Genomic DNA, 20908 nt, shown 5'->3' with positions numbered 1-20908 from the left:
AATTTTCAAAACTGGTTCAAGAACAATAGAAAATAAAAAACAAAGTCGTTAAAAGGTGTTTATATTAAAGAGATTCAAATGTTGCACAAACCAGTCACTTTAAGACAAGTATATATTCGAAACTAAACATCTGATGAGTATATTTTAAATGTTTATTGTTTAAATATACCTTTTTTATTTACAAATGTATTTTTTTTCTAAATTCTTGTAAAATATAATTTCTTATAATTGTCGTAATGTTTACAGTTTTCTTTCTTTACGTTTCTTTCTTTACGTAAACGTTTCCATGACTCTATTAGGCATTGATACATGACAACATTAAGTTAATGTTTATTTAAATATTTTTCAAGAGAGAACATAATTTATGTAAAGTTAAAATATTTCAAAAGTGTTATATTAATGCTCAATAATATCAGAATATAAGAATTTATTTAGATATAATTCAATACTATGGATATATTAAAAAAATTGATTCTAATTCAAAAAGTATTTAACATTGGAATTAAAAATATGTACTTCTAATTAAAAAATAAAATATAAATTAATTTTAGAGAGCAAACTATAAATAACTGTAAGCGTCAAAGTTTTGTTTAAGTATATCATTTACATATTTAAGTGACATTCTTTTGTTTCATGTAAAGAAATTTTAAAAAATAGTTAATATTTTTAATTTCCTAAAACAAATAATTAAAAATTAAGACGTTACAATAAATAAACAATTCGAAATAAGCTAATATATTTTTTACGGAGAAGCGAGTAAAACACTAGAAAATTAAGAAGGCATTGTTGTCCAAAACACTTCACTAACCAACTTATAAGCTGCTTTATTGCAAATTTAGTTATAAAAAATAAGTCATTTGTTTATTTCAAAAGCTTTTAAAAAATAGTTTGATCTTACTTCACATTTTAAACACGAGATAGGCTTGAAATAAACATAATAAAGGACTTCTCTTAAATTTCACACTTATTATATATTTTAGAATTACTTCATCTAAAACAGAACTATATAATCAACCCAAAATAATTTATTTCAGATTATGTATTTTAAAGTATAATTTATAATTTATTATAAAATGCTATGCATTAATCATTTTATACGAGTTGAAGAAGAAATAACAAGAGTACAGAAAGAAAATACCCCAGAATCAAGCATACTCTTACATGGCACCTTAGTTTCATCATTCTCGCTGACCATGCCTTCCCCCATTGCCACGGTGCCATTGTTGGCCAGAGCATTGAGCATCAGACTTCTAATACTAATCCTTAGTGTCTTGTTCACAAGGGTTACAAGATCTGGTGCATTGAAAACAGTGTTATGAAGTGGAATCCATTAGTGTGGAACATTCTTTTTCATGTCATCTTTTATCCGACCAATTCCACTCTTCATTCTAGTAATAGCAAAAGCACAAAATGCACACCTTAAATTTTGTCTGTTAAATTCATAACAAACTTGGGTCGTTTCTCCGAAGCTGTAGTGGATAATGCTAGCAGACCCAAGAGAAAAATGAAAACATATTAACAAGAACAAATGAAGCCTGCTGCACATATGTTATCAGATACTAATGGTACTAAGAACAAACATATCGCAATGCAGGGGAAAAGGTTACAGAAGTTCAGAACCAGAAAACTATCAAATGTTGAATAATTACATCCACATTGAGTTGACGAGACCAAACTAGCGAATACCTACGATGCAACAACAGGGCAGAATACAGAAAGCCTAAGCAACTAACAAGTTAGCAGTTCAGCATGATTTACAGGGGTCTGATACCTACCCCATAACACTATTATATATGATATCAAGGTTTTGCTCTCTTGTTGCTGCATGAGGGACACTTGTAGTGTTTGATGTGCTCAGCCCGAGCAGGAGTGATCTTCACACACTTGCCATGAAACCACTTCTCGCATATGTCGCAACAAATCCAGAACTCATCGGATGCATAGTTCTCCCCACAAGCACCACACAAGGTCTCCCCGTGCTCCTCCTCTTCTACTTCGTCCAATACCTCCTCTTCCTCCTTCATTTCTTGCTTTACATACTTCACAGATTCAGATCCTCGCTATTTTTATTTTGTTCCAAATAGCAGACAATAGTGTAAAAATGACAATTTAGAAAGGAAATAAATTAACAAGTAAACATAACATCTAACAAGAGTATTAAAAATAAGTGCAATTATGATACTAAAAATGGTTAAGAAAGCCGAAAATTTCAAACATTTAGCAGAGGTGACAGGATGTTTTCTTACCCCTTTTGAATTGGACTTTGATTTGCTGCTGTTGCGGTCAGATGACTTCTCCTTTGCCTGTTTCATTGCAGATCCAGTTACAACCTCGAATATTGTAGGCAGATCATTAATCATAGTGAACAGGCGTTTCCTGCACAAAGAATTGCATGTAATCATTGGTCAGCTTACAATTAACAAGTATACTTGCTTTGAATGAATTATGTATTCCAAAACATACATATATTATATTGCTAACTAGTCACGAGGGGCATATGAACCCATGCATGTACATGGGAATTTTATTGCCATCAGCTGCAAATAATGCAAAGTGCCAAACCCCCTTTTTTTTCCAAAAAGAGAAAAGCTTATAATCTTAAATTCAAATTCTTAATAACATTCTTTCCAGATGAGTACATACCGAAAACATATGTAGGAAAACACTGAATTGTTTATGAAATAGTTAAATTGCCAAAACCATTTTGATCCAGTATAAGCAAAGGAAAGACAGTCAATGACACAGGACATAAGAAAAGCGTCTTGCTTATGCTTTTTTCAGCTGCGCTTTTCCTTTTGCAATTGCATAAATGAAACAAAGCTCTAACCTACAACCATAAGACAGATATTGTCAATCTCATGCTTATGATTTTGTGTTGACTGAAATTTTTTCCATATAAACTATTCAGGCATCATATTTTATTAAGTCAAACAAATCATCAGAAAACATTAAAAACTGCACAGATAAAAATTAAAAGTCTACGCTGCAATATTTTTCCATTAACTAAATCTCAACTGAATACATTATGCAGACAAATAAATCAATACAGCCACATAAGAAGCATAAGTTCAGAAGTAATAGTGGCATGCATCCCAAACATATTCTAATCCAACATCCGAAACAACTGTCAGAGAATAACGTGATAAAGGATTGGAGAAAAAAATTATTATACCTGTCAGCTTTATCAAAACCAAATCTTGCTCCAAAGTAAAAAGCCACTGATTGTAACCATGCATCACTGTGAACAGCAACTAAAGATAACCAGTCCTTTTCTTGCATCCCATCCCTAGCAAAGTTTATGCCCAATGCAGGCTCGGGAAGTTCTGGAGGAACTTCTTCAGCTGGCAAATTAACTTCCCATTGTTCATTGGGGAATCCATATAGACATAGATTCTCCTTTTCTGATGTAAAACAGGTAAAAAAAAGTAAAGCATCAATACATTTTACAATGTAAGCTTGTTAGATAAACCAGAGATTGCGAGTTAGATTTTTTAGATATTTGCAAAAGTACTAAATAATATAACAAAATGAAAAGAAATTCACATCTAATTTTAACTCGAGATAACAGAGACAACCAAGCATCTAGCGCAGTAACAAAGAAAACAACAAAGAATATATTTAGCTCTAGCTATTAAAACCAACACATATAGGGAAATACTCTCTTATTGAAAGAAAAACAGAGAAATATAAAATCCAGTTCTTCAAATTTGTCATCATCCCAAAGTAATGAATAGCAGTAGACCAAAATCTTTATTCGCTCCATATGATTGATTCAAAATCTGTCAAATATTTAAATGATGAGTAAAACTAAGTAACCCATTGCACCTAATAAAATATAACAGAACGGGGAACTTCTACACAAACCCATACATACTTCCAAAAAGAATATGGAAGTCACAAAAATACACAAAACAAGGTTGTCAACTAAATTCAGATCCTATCTAGAGTTGGAAAAAGGAACAAAGCATATAAAAAGAAAATTGTAAAATACTATCTTTTATATAAATTTATAATACAGTTTAATGTTTAATATGTAGCATTTGAATAAATTCTTAAAAACAGTTATACATTGTCGTAAGAGGTGTCTTCACTCTTGGTGGAAGAAGTATAAAATATTTAGGATTTCAGAAATAATACAAAGCAAATAGAGTAAGTGTGTAACACCTAGAAATATCAATTTGATAATTAAATAAATATTAGTGTTAACTGTATATGTTAGCAATTGTCTATATTAATTTCAAGCAGATATCAAGTTAGTTTGTCTGCAATGTTTATTTGTGATAGTTACTCTATGAAATGTTTAGGACTTAACAGAAATGACAATGAACTTAGAAAACCAACTACAGTACAATTAAATTACACTGTTTGATCCTACGCCACATTATGTCAAACTACGTAAAATTTACAGTGTGTGGAGGTAATGTAGACATACCAAGTTCTAGGTGATTAACACCGATTCCTAGGATAATTACAACAGAATTACCAATTGTGGTAAAAGCAGATTATCCATTTTTTGCCTAATCTAGCTCAACCAATTTTGGTAAAGAAATGCAAAACCCAAATTAGCAACAAATGGGCATTTCTTGTATATGCAATGAAGTATCCTTGCCATCAGTCTGATTCAAATCACACCCTTGTACCTTCAGTTGACCAAAACGCCCATTGGCACAATTTTTTACCCAAACTTTCCTATTGTTTGATGGCCATTACAAAAGGGGGAACCTTGGCATTTCAAGCTCCTTGTTTGCACCAGAAACAAAAACGTGAATTAGGTAGATGAAGAGAGGGTTTTGTTGCTCCTTCTACAACAAGCACTTGCAATCTTGAAGCTTTCTTCATAGAGATAAGGTAAGGACAAAGGAGAGGTTGAACCATGGTTTTTAACATTCTTCAAAGCTATATCTTTTAGTTATCCTTAAATTGAACCAATCTCTCAGTTTTAATGTGTTTCTCTGTAAAGCATTGGCACCAACTCTTGAACCCCTAACTGCTTGATAGCTTAGAAATCAACAATCCAAGGTATGGAGGAGTTTTCCTTTTCTTCTTGGTCAAGTTGAATGTTTTATCACATATTGACTTAGTTGTAATGAAATTGGTGTATATTCATGTTTAAAAAAAGTGTGCCATTATGTTATGATACATTGGATGATTTATCTTTGAGTATGCTTTCTTGAGTCACTGAGAAACATTAATGAAGGGTAAGAATAACAAGTTAATTGATTATATTCAATAAATAATCATTTATTTCATGCTTCTGAGACTTACTTCAAGTATGAATGCGCAAATAATCATTTATCCTAAGATATAATTGATTATCTTGCGTAAATAATCGATTATCATAGATAATAATCGATTACATTGAGTAAATTTGATACACATGTGATTGATTAAATGCAGTAATAAAGGACAAAAACCTTATCTGCTCAGAATAACTAATTATCAGATTGATTAGGTGAATAGATCATGTTTAAATTGATTGTGACTTTGTTTGATGGATTACATAAAATGAATTATGTCTAAAGGTCTATGAAATCAATTGAATGATCATATATAGTTATAATATTTAAAATCATTGATGAATGAAGAACTAAGGGCTAAAGTGTATGAAATATCCTTATTCATGTAATTATATCTCGAATTTGAATTGGATTGGATTCCCAAAATATGTATGAAAGTAAGAATGAATGGACTCAATACTTGAGTTTTCGAAACAATAAAAATGTCTTCCAATGATATTTTATCATTCCAAAATGATAATCCCAAATGAAAGTGTGAATCTTATTAAAAGACTTAATAACTTCAAACACCCTTAGGCATATATTTCAAGAACATTGTGCATGAACATTGAGAAAGAAACAAATTTCATAAGACTTAATGAATGAAGATGGAAAGGATCATGCATGCAAAGGTTTCAGTCATGTAATTACTATGATAGAGAAGGCCATTTGGGCAGAAGTATCTGCAGCGGGAGGAATGGCTTTGTATTGTGGAATCATTGTGGCGAACCTTTGTCTGATACTGTTTAACTAAGGATACCACAAATCCTAGAAGATTAATCCCATGAAGGGAATTATGTCAATGAAGAAGTAATCTTCAAAGCGAAGGATAACCACAATCAGAACCTGAGAGATGATTGTAAGGTTTCTTTGGCAGGTGTGGTGATGAAAGATCACATAGCAGCTTGAGAGCCACGGCAGTAGATACAAGACATCATCGGTTTGTGAGAACCCACCATAGTACCAAGGATATAGTGTACTCTCAACAACCATCTAGCTTAATGAATGAGTTTTGAGAGTTCTAGAAGTCCTAGTAACAATGGGCACAAGATATGATAAGTTAACACAAGCAAATTTGTGATTAGATCTTTTAGAAATGAATGATATGATTTGTACGTAATTGAAAGGTCTTTTGTTTGTGACTTGGGAGTAGAAACTCTTTCCACACATAACATTTTTTAGAGTTAGATGGTGGATTCACTACCTCGGATACGCACACAGATTAGTGCCTTTGAGGCCAGGTGGACACATGGCACTTCATGGATGAAAATAATTTTGTTGGCCACCTTCGATTCCACATTGTATTGTTGTATGATCCTCATGCCAGACCTAAGACTTATAAAATGTTTTATCGAGTTGACTCAACTAACATAGACATACTACCATACTAGTGCACCAGTCGAGATCATCAACTTGTCTCTTCTTCTTTCTCATCATCTATAGAACCCAACTTTTGTTAGAAGAATTCAAAAACTATACCTCCTACTCAACCCAACCTTCAGATACCATGTTACCCATTGTCCATCCATCATCCCATCTGACCTTAGCTGGGGAAAGCACCAGGAGAATGGCTCCACCAACAATAAACTTGATGGACGACAACTTAAAGAAGGAGAAACAAGATGTAATCCAAATGAAGACTTAGAGATGTTGATTAAGATATCAGATGATGACACTGAGATGAGAGAGGACTCTTGAGGTGGTCCTGGAGGAGAATCTCAAAGATTCTTCACCTGGAGCTTGTTGAAAGTCTCTAAGACATCTATTTAGAGTTTTGGTGAGCATGGGTGGGTGTAGATGATTGTCCTAAGTCTGGATCATGCTTCTTTTGTATTTTTTTTTAGTAGATCTAGGATTCAGAAATTGTGTAAATGATTATTCATCTCCTTTTAATTTACTTTGATATTTAACTTACATAATGTAAATTGATGTTTAGTATGACGAATGAACTTCTGGCCAACCAGAACATGCACAATGTCATGTGGAGAATCCTTGACATATGAGTATTTAGCAAAAAAATTCATATTAAAACAAAAAATTATTTGAATATTATATGAAAAGTAGTTATGAGTCCCATTTTTAGACGTTATAATGAGCAGAGTATTTTAAATCACAATTAGTTTCTTTGATTACTGTATTGATTCATCAAAATGGAACGTTTTTGTTTTCAGGAAAAAATTGAAAAACATTTCTTCACCACCAATAGCCTTTTAATTGCTACAAGAAGTATAGCAGACAAAAAAATATGGAAGATTTAGTATTGAATAATTGACAGGTATTTGCACCTTTAATTATTTCCAACATCCCCACAATCTACCATATCACCCCCTCTTACGCTTTTGCCCTGGCAGCCTCCTTGTCCCAAGCCGTGCTGTAAGTGTTAGCGCTCAAACATTTTTTTTAGGTTGGTGGACCTACCGGAAACTAACTTCTGGACCTTTATTTAGATGTTCTGGGTTCTAGTTTCCAAAATGTATGAAATAAATTTTGAAATTAGATTGTGCAGAGGTGACAACTTTTCTTGTTCATCACATAACTCATACCGGGTAACCATCATCCCACTACCACAATGAACCCAATTACATCTACCCCGTTTTTACCCATGCATAGAGTGCATAATGCAATCTATCGGCATCCATATAGCACATTCATGTCACCCTTACCAAAAAATATTAATCAGTATTTCCCCACTCTCAAAAAAGACTTCACACGCTCACCACAGTACAGGGAGCTCAGATACACTCCCAAAGACCCACCATACTGACACCATCCACGGTATCATCGTTGTAGAACTACAACTAACACCAACCACAGTCCTTCATTAAAAATTCAAACCACACGACCACCCAAAGCTTCCACTCTAGCTACACCATCTGCCAATACTAAAACATCTGCACTACAGTAGCATGAGCCTCTCTGGAACATCTACAGAACACTTGAATGTTAGATCAAAATTCTGGAATGCCTATAGATTCCCAAGATTATGTTCTCGAAATTAGTTTCCCATAAGAGTATTTATTTTTGTCACAAAAAGCGCAAAAGGTTGTTATGAAGAGAAAAAAAAGGCTAACACCAACCACAGTCCTTCATTAAAAATTCAAACCACACGACCACCCAAAGCTTCCACTCTAGCTACACCATCTGCCAATACTAAAACATCTGCACTACAGTAGCATGAGCCTCTCTGGAACATCTACAGAACACTTGAATGTTAGATCAAAATTCTGGAATGCCTATAGATTCCCAAGATTATGTTCTCGAAATTAGTTTCCCATAAGAGTATTTATTTTTGTCACAAAAAGCGCAAAAGGTTGTTATGAAGAGAAAAAAAAGGCGGGTGTAAATAGAATCTCCTCCCGCCCCCAAAAAAGCTAATCCAGACAGTTCAATACAATCAGAATTCAGAACATAAAATACAACTAATACTAAAAGGTCAGAAGAAACAAACATCCGTTTCATTCAGTTTAGTTTTGGGATCTAGGATGACCAAAACCCCATCTATAAAAGCCAAAAAAAAAGGTACAACAAGTCCACAGAGCAAAGCAACAATACCCTAAACCCAACAAACAGCAATGTTAACAAAAATCACCAAGCACTAAAATTCTGCTTCCTACATAGCACCTATTCAGAGCAAAAAAAACACTTTGATTAAACCAGCAACTCAATTTGACATTTAAGCAAAACGCAAGCTCAAAAAGTTCACACAATCACTTCATCCAACAAAAAAACACAACGGAAACCACTAAAATTTAAAAAGGAAAAAAAAAAGGCCGGCTTTCACACTCACGGACAATGCAGTAAAACTTGTAAGTAAGCAACGGTCACAGAAGAAACCACAGACGCGGAAGGGTTCAAGAAAAAAACGAAAAAACAGAAAGACAATTGGAGAGTGAAAACACGCAGAAAGAAGCAAGTAAAGAAGGAGCGCAAGAGAGAAGAGAAGGCTAAACCCTAACCAGGATCGCACTGCTGGTAAAACTCCTCAACATCTGCAAAGACAAACAAAAACACAGTAAATTACAGAAACAAAGTTCAGTGCTTAGAATTTGAAAACAGAAAATAAAATTATAGAGAAAGACCAGTGGTGAGGGCTTTGATCATGCCAGTTCTGCGGCCCTTGAAGTCCCGGAAAACCTCTTCCACCGTGCGGGGATTGTAGTGGCCGGCACTGTCCATTGAGCTTGCGCTGCAGAACAACAATGCAGAGAAGAAAATTTGAGAAGAAGAAGAAGGAGAGAGAGAGAGAGAGAGAAGAAGGTAAATAGGGATATTTTGAAGGATTAGGATTTGCTGCAACATAAATAAAAGAGAGGGAAAATGAAGAAAAGCGCGTATATAGGGTCATTTACACAACATTATTTTTTTATATTGTTATAATTATATAATAAAAATATTTTTTAAGTTTTATGGATATTTTTAAATAACAAAAACTATATAATTAGGAAATAAATATGAAGACCTTGATACAAAATTTAGCAAATATTTAAAATATATTTTTAATTTAGTCGATATATGAGAGTTTTTACTTATGTAAGAACAAAAATTGAAAGATAATTTTGAATAAATATGTACACTAAATCACAGGGTTTTTTTTTTATTATTATATGCTGTTAAAGATTATTGTCGTTATTTATGAAATGAAATATTTTATAGAAATTTTAAATTATAATTGTCTGAAATTTCTTAATAGCCAAATTGAAGGATTTTTATCAATTTAATTTTAATTTTACAAGATAATTAATGAAGTGGTTGAAATTTTTTAAAAATATCACCAAAATAGTAAGTCGTGCTAAATGATCAATTGGGTTTTAACCAATGATAATTCAATTTTGAGAAAATGAAACATGTCATTTAATTATATTAAAAGTAAAAATTCAATAGAGTAAGATAACACCTTTTTTAAAGAAAAAAAATATCTTCAATCACTATAATTTTGAGTGGATCATAATATTCGTCTCCAAAAATAACAACACTTTAATTCGTCTTTAAGAAAATAAAAATTGTAAAAGTGTTGTTGATGTTACAATTTTTTTAGATAAATTAGTAATTTTTTTAGTAACTATACTAAGTATAGTGTTAAATGTTTGAATATATATTATATGTGACATTCATGTTACTAAAAATCACATCAGAGGACAAAAGTAAATTATATAGAAAATGAAAATTTATTTTATAAAAATTATTTATTTTTAACTTTTATTTAAGTTAACAAGACTAAAATAATAAATTAAAATATTTTTAAATTTTTAATATTTTTTTATAATACTTTAAAATTGTAGTTTGAAGTCTAATAAAATATATAAATTACATATATACACTAATTATTTAATTAAGTAAATATAATAAATAATTTTATATATATATATATATATAAATGTGTGTGTGTTTGTTGACACGCGTATGTGTATATCAACACATATATAATTTAATGTTTATGGAATATTAGTATAAAGTTCAAACTCATATTCTAACTCATGTCATGATACATATTAAGTTTAATAATTTGTCTACTCTCTTGTAGATTTTATCCAGTAACCTCTTAATATAGTTATTTTTTTATAAATCTTATCCACTAACCTCATAATATAGTTAATTTCTTAGATATATTTATTACCAGAAAATTATTAAACAGGAACTAATTTTAAAAAAATAATAATTAGTTATTATATTGATTAAATTAGATAATATTTTAAATACTACAAAAATTATTAGTATCAAAAGTAATTTTTATTAATAATAAATAATTTCTAAATTGATATCTAATTAACGACCAAGGTTTTATCTACCAACTTTAGAATTTAGATATATAGTTTGTAACTAAAACATTGGTAACTAATTAGATACCAATTCATATACTATTTATCCATAATAGAAACTATTTTAGATACTAACAATCTTTCTAGTATTTAAATTATATCTAATTTAGTCAATATAATAACTATTTTTTTTAAGATTAGTTTCTATTTAATGATTTTCTAGTAATATTTATTAAGTATAAGTAATTTTTCACTCCAAATTTGTTGTCAATTTTTTTTATCAAATTTCATCACCTAATACTTTTGTTTATCTGACTCTGTGTATTAAAATATGGAATTTCATCAAATTCACTAACTTAATACTGACATAAAACATCCATAACTTAATAGTATCTCGCCAAAGGTATTACTTGCACAACACATGTATTCACCAAAGTAATATAGTTTTAGTTATTACTTAGAAAAATATAAAACATGTTTTACGTAACACAATACCCATCAATCATAATATGTGATTACATACCCATGTCCTCAAATCAAGATAGATCATAAATATGAGAAATGAAATAATTAGGATTATACTTACCAATCAACCATGCATAGCTAAATTTCGAACAATGAATGTTAAGAAAAAAGGATAATAACGTTTGAGCTATGAGTATGTCGTTTGAGTAAGCAAAATATTTAGCAAAATGCACAATTCAAATCATTTGTACCAAAGCGTCTAAAGAAGCACAAAGAAGCACAAGTTGACCCTATAAATATTGAAGATGATGTTGATACTTTGGTCACCTTTGTAGAGAAAAAACCTACAAATCCCGAAGTTGAAAACAATTAATCTTATACAAAAAAAAATGACTATCACAATAGAAAGTCATATGAAGGAATAAAATATTGAGTGTTATTAAAAATGGTGTCATCACAAACATGCCTACCAACTATGATAGAACACTTAAAAGAAAATATTAACTTTAGAAAATGGGGTTGAATAGAATTGATAAAACACTTTGGGAAAAAATTGCAAATAAGTCTATTAAACATTAATAAGAGATTGTCTAATAGTTTTAGAGACAAGTTTACATTATATTTTTCAAACATATGAACAAAAACCAATAGCAGGGTAGCTCAAGAGATATAAAATAACATTAAACATATTAGTTTATACTGGTTCATCCAAACCTAAACTACATCTAATTCTCTTTTACTAATTATAAAGGGATTCTCTAATCAAAATTTGATTACAAATATTATCATTGCAACTTTCTACTCGCAACAATTACACAAAACCGTTATTGACTATATGTTAATCTTCCTCTGAGATTAAACACAAGTATACAATGTCACTTTTGGCTAAGTATACAAAGTCACTCCTTATTATACAATAAAGTTGTTTGAAAGATTTTAATAATGGTTGGTTGTTTGTGTTAGAACCAACTTTGGGATATGTTACAGTTAACTTGTGACTCATAGATTATCTTCGCATCTAACCAATGTGTCTTGATTATGTCCACATGTAAGACTTCATTTATTCTTTTCATCTTGTGTCTTGTCTTTATAAGGTTGTATTTCGTCTACTCTCTCGAGTAAAATCTCATTCTTTAATGTCTTCATGTACATGTAGATTGTGCTAAGATTCTTTATATGTGGCTTGTCTCGTAGACTTCACCTATTTTATATATACATATGACGCTTTGTGCATGCTTCGTCTAGTTTTTCAATCAGCCTTTATTTAGAGTTTTATATAACATCTTGCTCTTTGATAAACTGTCCTACTTTAAGCAGACTTCATATGATGCCATTGTTCTAACAAAAAGTTTACATTTGTTTCACACGAGGTAAAATTTTAGGTACAACAAAATATATTATTATCATGAGTGTCTTAGATAAGAGTTTTAAATTTATACATGCATCTCATCATATAAAATTTCGTTTATGTATAAACAAAATTAACACAAAATTGATGATTTTCATATTATTTATTAATGATTACCTTTCATGAGTCTATATAATCACGTGCACTAATTCATGCAAAATACATGAATTAACAAAGTATCAACATTGCATGCAAGCACACTATGTGATCCCTCCTTTTAGGTTTATATAGAAGCACTATATTATCTAATACACTATATCTTTTATAAGCAATATTTGTAAATTATTCACTTAGTGAATAAATAAGGAGAATCTAAAATTTATATCATCTTATGAGATAACTATCTTTACTTGTAAGTCAATAATGAAAGATATAAAATATTTAGAAAAATGATAAATGATTTAGTAATTAGAGAATACTTATGTTTTTTTTTTATCTTAAAAGAAAGTAAAAGATAGTTCACAAGAGATTTTATGTATTTGTACAAGTTAAAAGTAATATTAAAAAAGATTGTTATAATTGAAATACTTATAGTAAAAAATTTAAAATTATATTACGAGAGAATTAAATGCGAATTAATTTGAATGAACTAATATAAAATATATATCATTTTTTAAACAACCACTTCCAAACATAACTTTAAAAAAATTATGAATCACCACACACTATGTTTTTCTTATATTTTTTTCTTATTCTTTATGTTGGTTGCTTATGGATGATTTCTATTCTAAGTGCTTTATGCAAACAAAATACTTTTTTGCGATTCTTTTTTCTAAAATTCACATCTTACAATAAGCAATTTCTTTCACCTGTATAATTATATAAAGAATGAATTAGGTATTTTCTTGTCATGAAAATATATTAAGCAAGAATACATTCAGTGAGTTTCTTTGAACTAAACAAAACACTTTTTTTTGTAAGAATAAAAGGAATAAATGTTTACCACTAACTCCTTTTTAAATATTTGAAAATAAATTATTTATAAATTACACAAATATTAAAGTGAATGTGTTATTAGTAAATAAATCATTTTATCATTCATATATAACCAGGTTTCTTGCAATCACTCAAGTATAAAAATATCTCATCAACATTATGTATTTTGTGGAAAAAACTAATCTCTATTTTTTTTATATTTAATATTTGATGTTATCTCAAATAAGATTATCTTAAGAAATAAAGTGTAATTTTTTTTTAATAATACTTTTCTTTTTTAATAATACTTTTTTCTATGTGATGAAAGATGATTATTGTTACTTGAAGTATCAGCGAAATGTTAAGTTGCATAGTAATATTTAACATGAAAATATTTTATAAAAAAAATTAAAAAATATAAATATTTGATGTCATCTCATGCTACTAATCTAGATATATTTCCTCCTATTCATCCTTGCCATAATGCAGAGTTTTTTTGTTTTCATTCTTTATCATTTTCTTTGGCCCATACCATAGTCAAAGACCATTTTTCATTGTGTTTTCTTTGTCAATGTTTGGTCATTTTGGAATGTCTCTTTTTGTTTTCATCCATGTCATTCTTTAGTCTCAGTTATGGGCTCAGACCAAATGCAATTCAAAACTTTGCTGTTGTTGTTAACAGTTAACTTTTTGTTTCATTCATAATCTGATAACATCAGTTTTAAACTATTAAGATATGTATTTAAATTAATCCACTTTTATTAAAATGTCTTTAGCCACTTAAACAAAACACCAGATTCTAATGTAAATTAAAAGACAAACCAAACAACCCAACACAAATCAAAACAAATTGTAATCGTATAAAACCTAAATATTCATTGTTATTAGTTGACGTTGGTTCCTCGTTTTTCATTATTTGTCTCATTATTTGTCTTTCTCGTGCGAGTTCCTTATCTCTCGGTAAGAAATGTATATGTAAAAGATTATCCAACGATAAAGTAAATGTTTTGTATGAAGTGGGTAATATATTGATAACGAACGAGCTATATCATTTATGGGTCATGTTTAATATGCATTTCGCTAAGATGACATTACCTGATTTATGGCGTATCTACTTATTTCGCTAAATCATATTTTACCTAGGTGCATTAACTTTATGTAAGAATATTATGTGGCATCTCACGATTATTTATCTTATTAATTGATCAATTACCATAATTATCCTATTATATTATTGGTAATTACTTGATGGACATAATTACTCTTACCATAAATAATTAGGGTTTCCCCTTAGGTGTATTATAAATAGAGATTACCAGACAACTAAAAAGACACCCTCATATTCTAACATCACACGGCCGAAACTCATTTCCTAAAGGGATTTTCGAGCCTCTCATCTCTTTGTCTCTCTACTCACATAATTCCATTATAAGCGATACATCCTAAAAGGGAACCCGATCAATCTTCGTCCCTCAGCCATGCGATCACGGGTCTACCAAGTATTATCTAATCATTATTCTCGTTTCATTATATGATTGAGGAATCCTAATCCAACATGTGGTATCAGAGCGTTTATGTTGCTTAATCGATTCTTCTTTCGTTTTCCCTAAATTTTGGAAGAAACGAGGATTTTGATTCAACATATTGATTTTCGATGTTTTTATTTTGGTATATTATTGAACCACTTATTTTCGAAAATCCACCTTGATATCATAAAATAAATTTTATTTTTTTCGAGATCCATAATTATTTTAAGATTTTGAAAATTAAAATTTAATATGAATGTTATGTGTTCTTCATAATTTTCGTGAGTATTCCCTTATTTGGAATGGAATTAATTTTGATTATATGTTCATCATCATTATTTGTTGTTCGTATGAATTTTCGAAAATTAGGAATAAAGAATTTTCGGAAATTAATTCTTCCCTTAATTAGGAAATTTCGAAAATAATATTTTTCCTTAATTCAAATTTTCGAAATACAATGTGTTTTCCTAAAAAAATAAATAAAAATTGATATCTTAGTCTCCAAGTTTTTTCTTATTTAGGATAGTATATTCTTGCCTTATTAATTTTTGGGTATTATTATTATTATTACTATTTTTGAAAATAACAGTCATGTCAAACTTGGAAACATATCAATCTAATTAAAATTTTGAAGACCAAATCTAAAACCAAATCCTTAATATTCCGCTACTCACCTTATCGGGTTTACGAGTAACATATTTACGCGTTTTCTTTTATTTATCGAATTAAATATGGTAAATCTCTTGATACCATAATTATGTTTAAAAAAAATACAAAAATACTTATTTTGTTAAACTCTTAAAAAAAATATTAAGTTTGACAAAATTAAAATTAAAATTTTTGCTTAAACTTAATAACAGGAGTCTCCCTTCTGTCCAACGATGATGGGTTATGTCTTGTTATTTGAGTCTAATTAAGCACCTTCACTTACTTGTGACTACACTTAATTATTAAATATTCACATGACATTTGCCTAAAAACACAATTATTTCTATTCTGTCCAACGATGTTTGTTGCACTTATGTTTTGCAAATTTAATATGTGCATAAGCTTAAATGTTCACTTTTGTCCAAAGATGACGTGTCACATTCTTATTGTACATACCTTACTTATAATTGTTCATTATGCTTAAATAATTGGTAATTAACCAAAGTGAAAGCTGATTGTTTAAGTAGAACCTAATCTAGTATATTATTTTGATGTTATAATAGATTTTATCACAGCTTCATTATCATAATGGTTCTTACTTATGCCTGCTTTAGATCTAAGTTTCCCTATGTCACTCTAACTTTTTCCTTAGCCTAAGTATCTTAATTCGTCGTCTAACCAGCCCCTAATATGGGAATTGAGACCTTGACTGGTGAAAATCATTCTTCTGGGAAAGATTCCTTGATGCTGACTCTTGGGATGCTGGATTTTGATCATGCACTAATTGAAGCTGCTCCTCTTACCCTCACTGATAAGAGCACTCCTGAAGATAAGATGGCTTATGAGAAATGGCAAAGGAGTAACAAGATGTGTCTTATGCTTATCAAGAATTCCATCAGCCCAATCATCAGAGGAGGCATTCCTGATTCACCTAACGCTAAGGCTTATCTAGCTTCTGTGGAGGAACAATTTCAAGGAACCTCTAAGGTGCATGCTAGTACTCTTATCTTGAAGTTGGTGACTACAAAATATGACGGGCGCACCGGCATTCGCGAGCACATCCTGATAATGAGCGACATGGCCCGTAAACTTAAGGGATTAGCCATGGAGATCAGTGAAGGTTTCTTAGTCCACTTCATTATGACTTCTCTTCCTTCTGCATTTGAAGCCTTCAAAGTCAACTATAATACTTAGAAGGACAAATGGTCCATGAGTGAGTTGATTGCTATGACTGTTCAAGAAGAAGAGCGCCTGAAGCTGGATAAACCAGATGTTTTTTACCTCGTGGCTACTGAATCGAAGAAGCGAAAGGGCAAATTCCATAAAAAGGAATCTAATAAGGTCCCTAAAACTGATGTAAGTGCACCCTCCAGCTCTAACAGATCCACTAGCAAGTCCTACTGCAAGTTCTGCCGCAAGGTAGGACATAAGCAGTCTAAGTGCTCAAGCTTTAAGGAGTGGCTGACTAAGAAAGTTAATCATCTAAATATGATAATTGAGTCCTTTAATTTAAATGTTCCAACTAATACTTGGTGGTTTGACTCTAGTTCTATGGTTCATGTGACCAATTCAATCCAAGGATTCCTTACAATCTGGAAGCTGGAAAGAAACCAAAGAACACTTGAGATGGGGAATGGACAAGAACTATTTGTCGAAGCTGTGGGAACCTTAGAATTACTTATGAAAACTGGAAAATGTATTAAACTTTATGATACCTTATATATTCCCGAAATTACTTGGAATCTTGTATCGGGACCAAAGTTAGACATTGATGGTTTTTATGTTTCTCATGGTCATGGCAAACTTACTATTTCTTTAAATTCTCAATTGTTTGGTACTGGTTTTCTGGATAACGGTCTCTATAAGTTAGAACTAGATGATAGTTTCTCCAAATCTTTGTTATCATATAATATTAATGAGAACTTAACAAAGACCAAGAGAAAACGAGACTTAGAAACTTCATCCATGTTCTGGCATCAACGTTTAGGTCACATTTCACGAGATCGCTTATCTCGACTTGTGAAGGATGAAGTCTTACCATCTTTCGATTTTACTGATTTTGGAACATGTGTCAAATGCCTCAAAGGCAAAATGACATCCACGACTAAGAAAGGTGTCACTAGGAGTTCAAAATTATTAGAAATTATTCATACTGACATTAGTGGCCCTTACAGCATCGTTGGAATAACAGAACATAATTCATTTATCACTTTTATAGATGATAATTCTCGTTACATGTACTTGTATCTCATTAAGGAAAAATCTGAATCACTTACAACTTTTAAAGATTATAAAACTGAAGTTGAAAAACAACTTGATCTTCAAATAAAAGTTGTGCGATCAGATATAGGAGGTGAATACTATGGTAGACATACTGATTTGGGACAAGCCCCTGGTCCATTTTATGAGTTTTGTAAAAGTCAGGGGATTGTGAACCAATACACCATGCCCGGTACTCCTCAACAAAACGATGTTGCTGAAAGGAGAAACAAGACCCTAATGTACATAGTGCGTAGTATGTTAGCCAACTCCAATTTGCCCTTATTCCTCTGGATCGAGGCATTAAAAGCAGCAGTTCATATACTCAATAGAGTTCCTTCCAAATCTGTCCCTAAAACTCCTTATGAACTTTGGACTGAAAGGAAACCGAGTCTTAGATATATGAAAGTATGGGGCTTCCTTGCTGAAGCTAAAGTTTATAACCCTTTCTTAAAGAAGCTTGACATGAAAACAGTAACTTGTCACTTCATCGGATATCCCGATCACTCAAAGGGTTATAGATTTTATTGTCCTTCCCACGTCACCCGCATTGTAGAAACCAAGCATGCTCATTTCCTAGAGGATTTCAAGATCAGTGGGAGCAGTGACAATCCTTACCTGGATTTACTAGAAGTACAAGAGGCGGGGGGGAGATCTACATCGACTACTAATTTGCCTCTGATCACTCCTCTTGTACCCACTCCGCGCGTCACTGCACCACCTACTCCACGCTCAGAACCTGATGCTACTTTGAATCCATCCGAGAATGAAGGCACCCTGAACGACAAACATCAGTACAATGCAGAACCCGCTAATCAGCTCAGGAGGTCATCTAGAACTAAAATTGCTACTAATTTTGATGATTATGTAACCTACCTGAATGAAGCAGAAATGGATGCCAGAAGGTATACTGATCCTACCTCTTACAATGAAGCCATTACTAGTGATCAGTCTTCTGAATGGAATAATGCCATGCTCGATGAGCTTGACTCCATGAAGAAAAACAATGTTTGGGATCTAGTAGAATTACCCGACGGAGTAAAACCCGTAGGATCTAAATGGGTGTTCAAAACCAAGCTAGATCAGAATGGAAACATTGAACGCTTCAAAACAAGATTGGTTGCAAAAGGGTTCACTCAGAAAGAGGGAATTGATTATCAAGAGACCTTTTCACCTGTCTCTCGAAAAGATTCCTTAAGGATCGTAATGGCCCTCGTAGCTCACTTTGATCTAAAGCTACATCAGATGGACGTCAAGACCGCTTTCCTTAACGGCGACTTGTATGAAGACGTGTACATGCAACAACCAGAAGGTTTTAAACCTGAAGGTCAAGAACACCTAGTCTGCAAGCTGAAGAAATCCATTTACGGGCTGAAGCAAGCCTCACGGTAGTGGTACATAAAGTTTGATGAAGTCATGAAGAAACAATGTTTCCTTAAGAATCAAGTGGATCAATACGCCTACCTCAAGATGAGTGGGAACAACTTTACTATACTTGTCCTTTACGTAGATGACATTCTATTGACAAGTAATAGTATAGACATGTTGCATGAGTCAAAGCGCATACTTTCGCATAATTTTGACATGAAGGATCTCAGAGAGGCCGCTTATGTTATTGGCATCGAAATATACCGAGATAGAGCTAAGGGGATTTTGGGATTATCCCAAAGGGCCTACCTTGACCGTGTCCTCACTCGTTATAACATGCAACATTACTCTCCTTCTGTGGCTCCAGTAATTAAGGGAGATGTTTTCGGTTCTTTTCAATGTCCGAAAACAGAGGCTGAAAAAGAGCAAATGGCGATGATACCTTATGCATTTGTAGTTGGAAGCATTATGTATGCTCAAGTCTGTACTCTTCCGGATATCGCGTACATTGTTGGAATGCTAGGCCGGTATCAATCTAATCCTGGTCTAGATCACTGGAAAGCAGCTAAGAAAGTACTTCGATATCTACAAGGCACAAAAGACTATAAGTTGACCTGTAGGAGAAGTGACAGTTTAGAAGTGGTGGGTTATTCTGACTCTGATTTTGCAAAATGCAAAGATGACAAGAAATCCACTTCTGGGTATATCTTTATGTTAGCAGGCGGGCCTATCTCATGGAAGAATCATAAGCAGCAATTAACAACAACCTCAACAATGATGGCAGAATATGTTGCAGTGTACAATGCAACATGTCATGGAATGTTGTTGCGAAATCTTATCGCTGGACTCAAAGTCATTAACTCCATTTCCAGGCCATTGAAGTTTTATTATGATAACTCAGCTGCCATTAGTTTTTCGAACAATAACAATTCGAGTGGCGCTGGATTATATCTTGATACAAAGTACTTGTTCGTACGTGAGCGAGTTGAGGAAAATAAGCTCTGTGTTGAGTATATTAGTACTAAAAATATGCTTGCGGATCCGATAACTAAAGGTCTCCCACCTAAAGTATTCGAAGAACATGTTTCGAAGATGGGATTATCTAAAGACCTTATTTAGCATATTTGTACTTACTTATGTTTAATAAAATTTCCTCATTTATCTTGATTTGTGTGTCCTTAAATATGTTTATGCATGCCTAAATATACATAGACACTAACTGTACAAATCAAAGTCTAAAGGGCTTACTTATCAATTGATCCTAAAATTTACTTAAGTTTTAAATTT

General features: G+C 31.8%; 1 protein-coding gene across 1 annotated transcript; it reads right to left on the bottom strand.

Annotated features, from left to right (window-relative positions):
• Positions 1-1515: 1515 nt before the first annotated feature.
• On the bottom strand, positions 1516-9579 carry LOC137823201 (PHD finger protein ALFIN-LIKE 4). The gene is made up of 5 exons (XM_068628371.2): positions 9356-9579; positions 9233-9265; positions 3173-3401; positions 2247-2376; positions 1516-2060 (listed from the first exon to the last, which is right to left on the bottom strand). Exons 1-5 carry the CDS (start codon positions 9573-9575, stop codon positions 1800-1802), a joined length of 873 nt encoding a protein of 290 aa, XP_068484472.1. The 5' UTR covers positions 9576-9579; the 3' UTR covers positions 1516-1799.
• Between the last annotated feature and the right edge of the window lie 11329 nt (positions 9580-20908).

This window comes from Phaseolus vulgaris, chromosome 9 (assembly GCF_051622355.1).
Source record: "Phaseolus vulgaris cultivar YP4 chromosome 9, ASM5162235v1, whole genome shotgun sequence".
NCBI lineage: Eukaryota > Viridiplantae > Streptophyta > Magnoliopsida > Fabales > Fabaceae > Phaseolus > Phaseolus vulgaris.
The sequence above is the reverse complement of the archived record's forward strand: the minus strand, read 5'-3'. Positions and strand labels throughout refer to the sequence as shown.

What these genes read in the sequence shown, in the direction of transcription:
- LOC137823201 (XM_068628371.2), bottom strand. Translation starts at nt 9,575, where the DNA reads ATGTTGCAGCAAATCCTAATCCTTCAAAATATCCCTATTTACCTTCTT. An exon ending in GATCAAAGCCCTCACCACTG is followed by an intron (nt 9,266 to 9,355) that starts GTCTTTCTCTAT and finishes TTGTCTTTGCAG; the next exon opens with ATGTTGAGGAGTTTTACCAG. An exon ending in TTACCAGCAGTGCGATCCTG is followed by an intron (nt 3,402 to 9,232) that starts GTTAGGGTTTAG and finishes GTTTTACATCAG; the next exon opens with AAAAGGAGAATCTATGTCTA.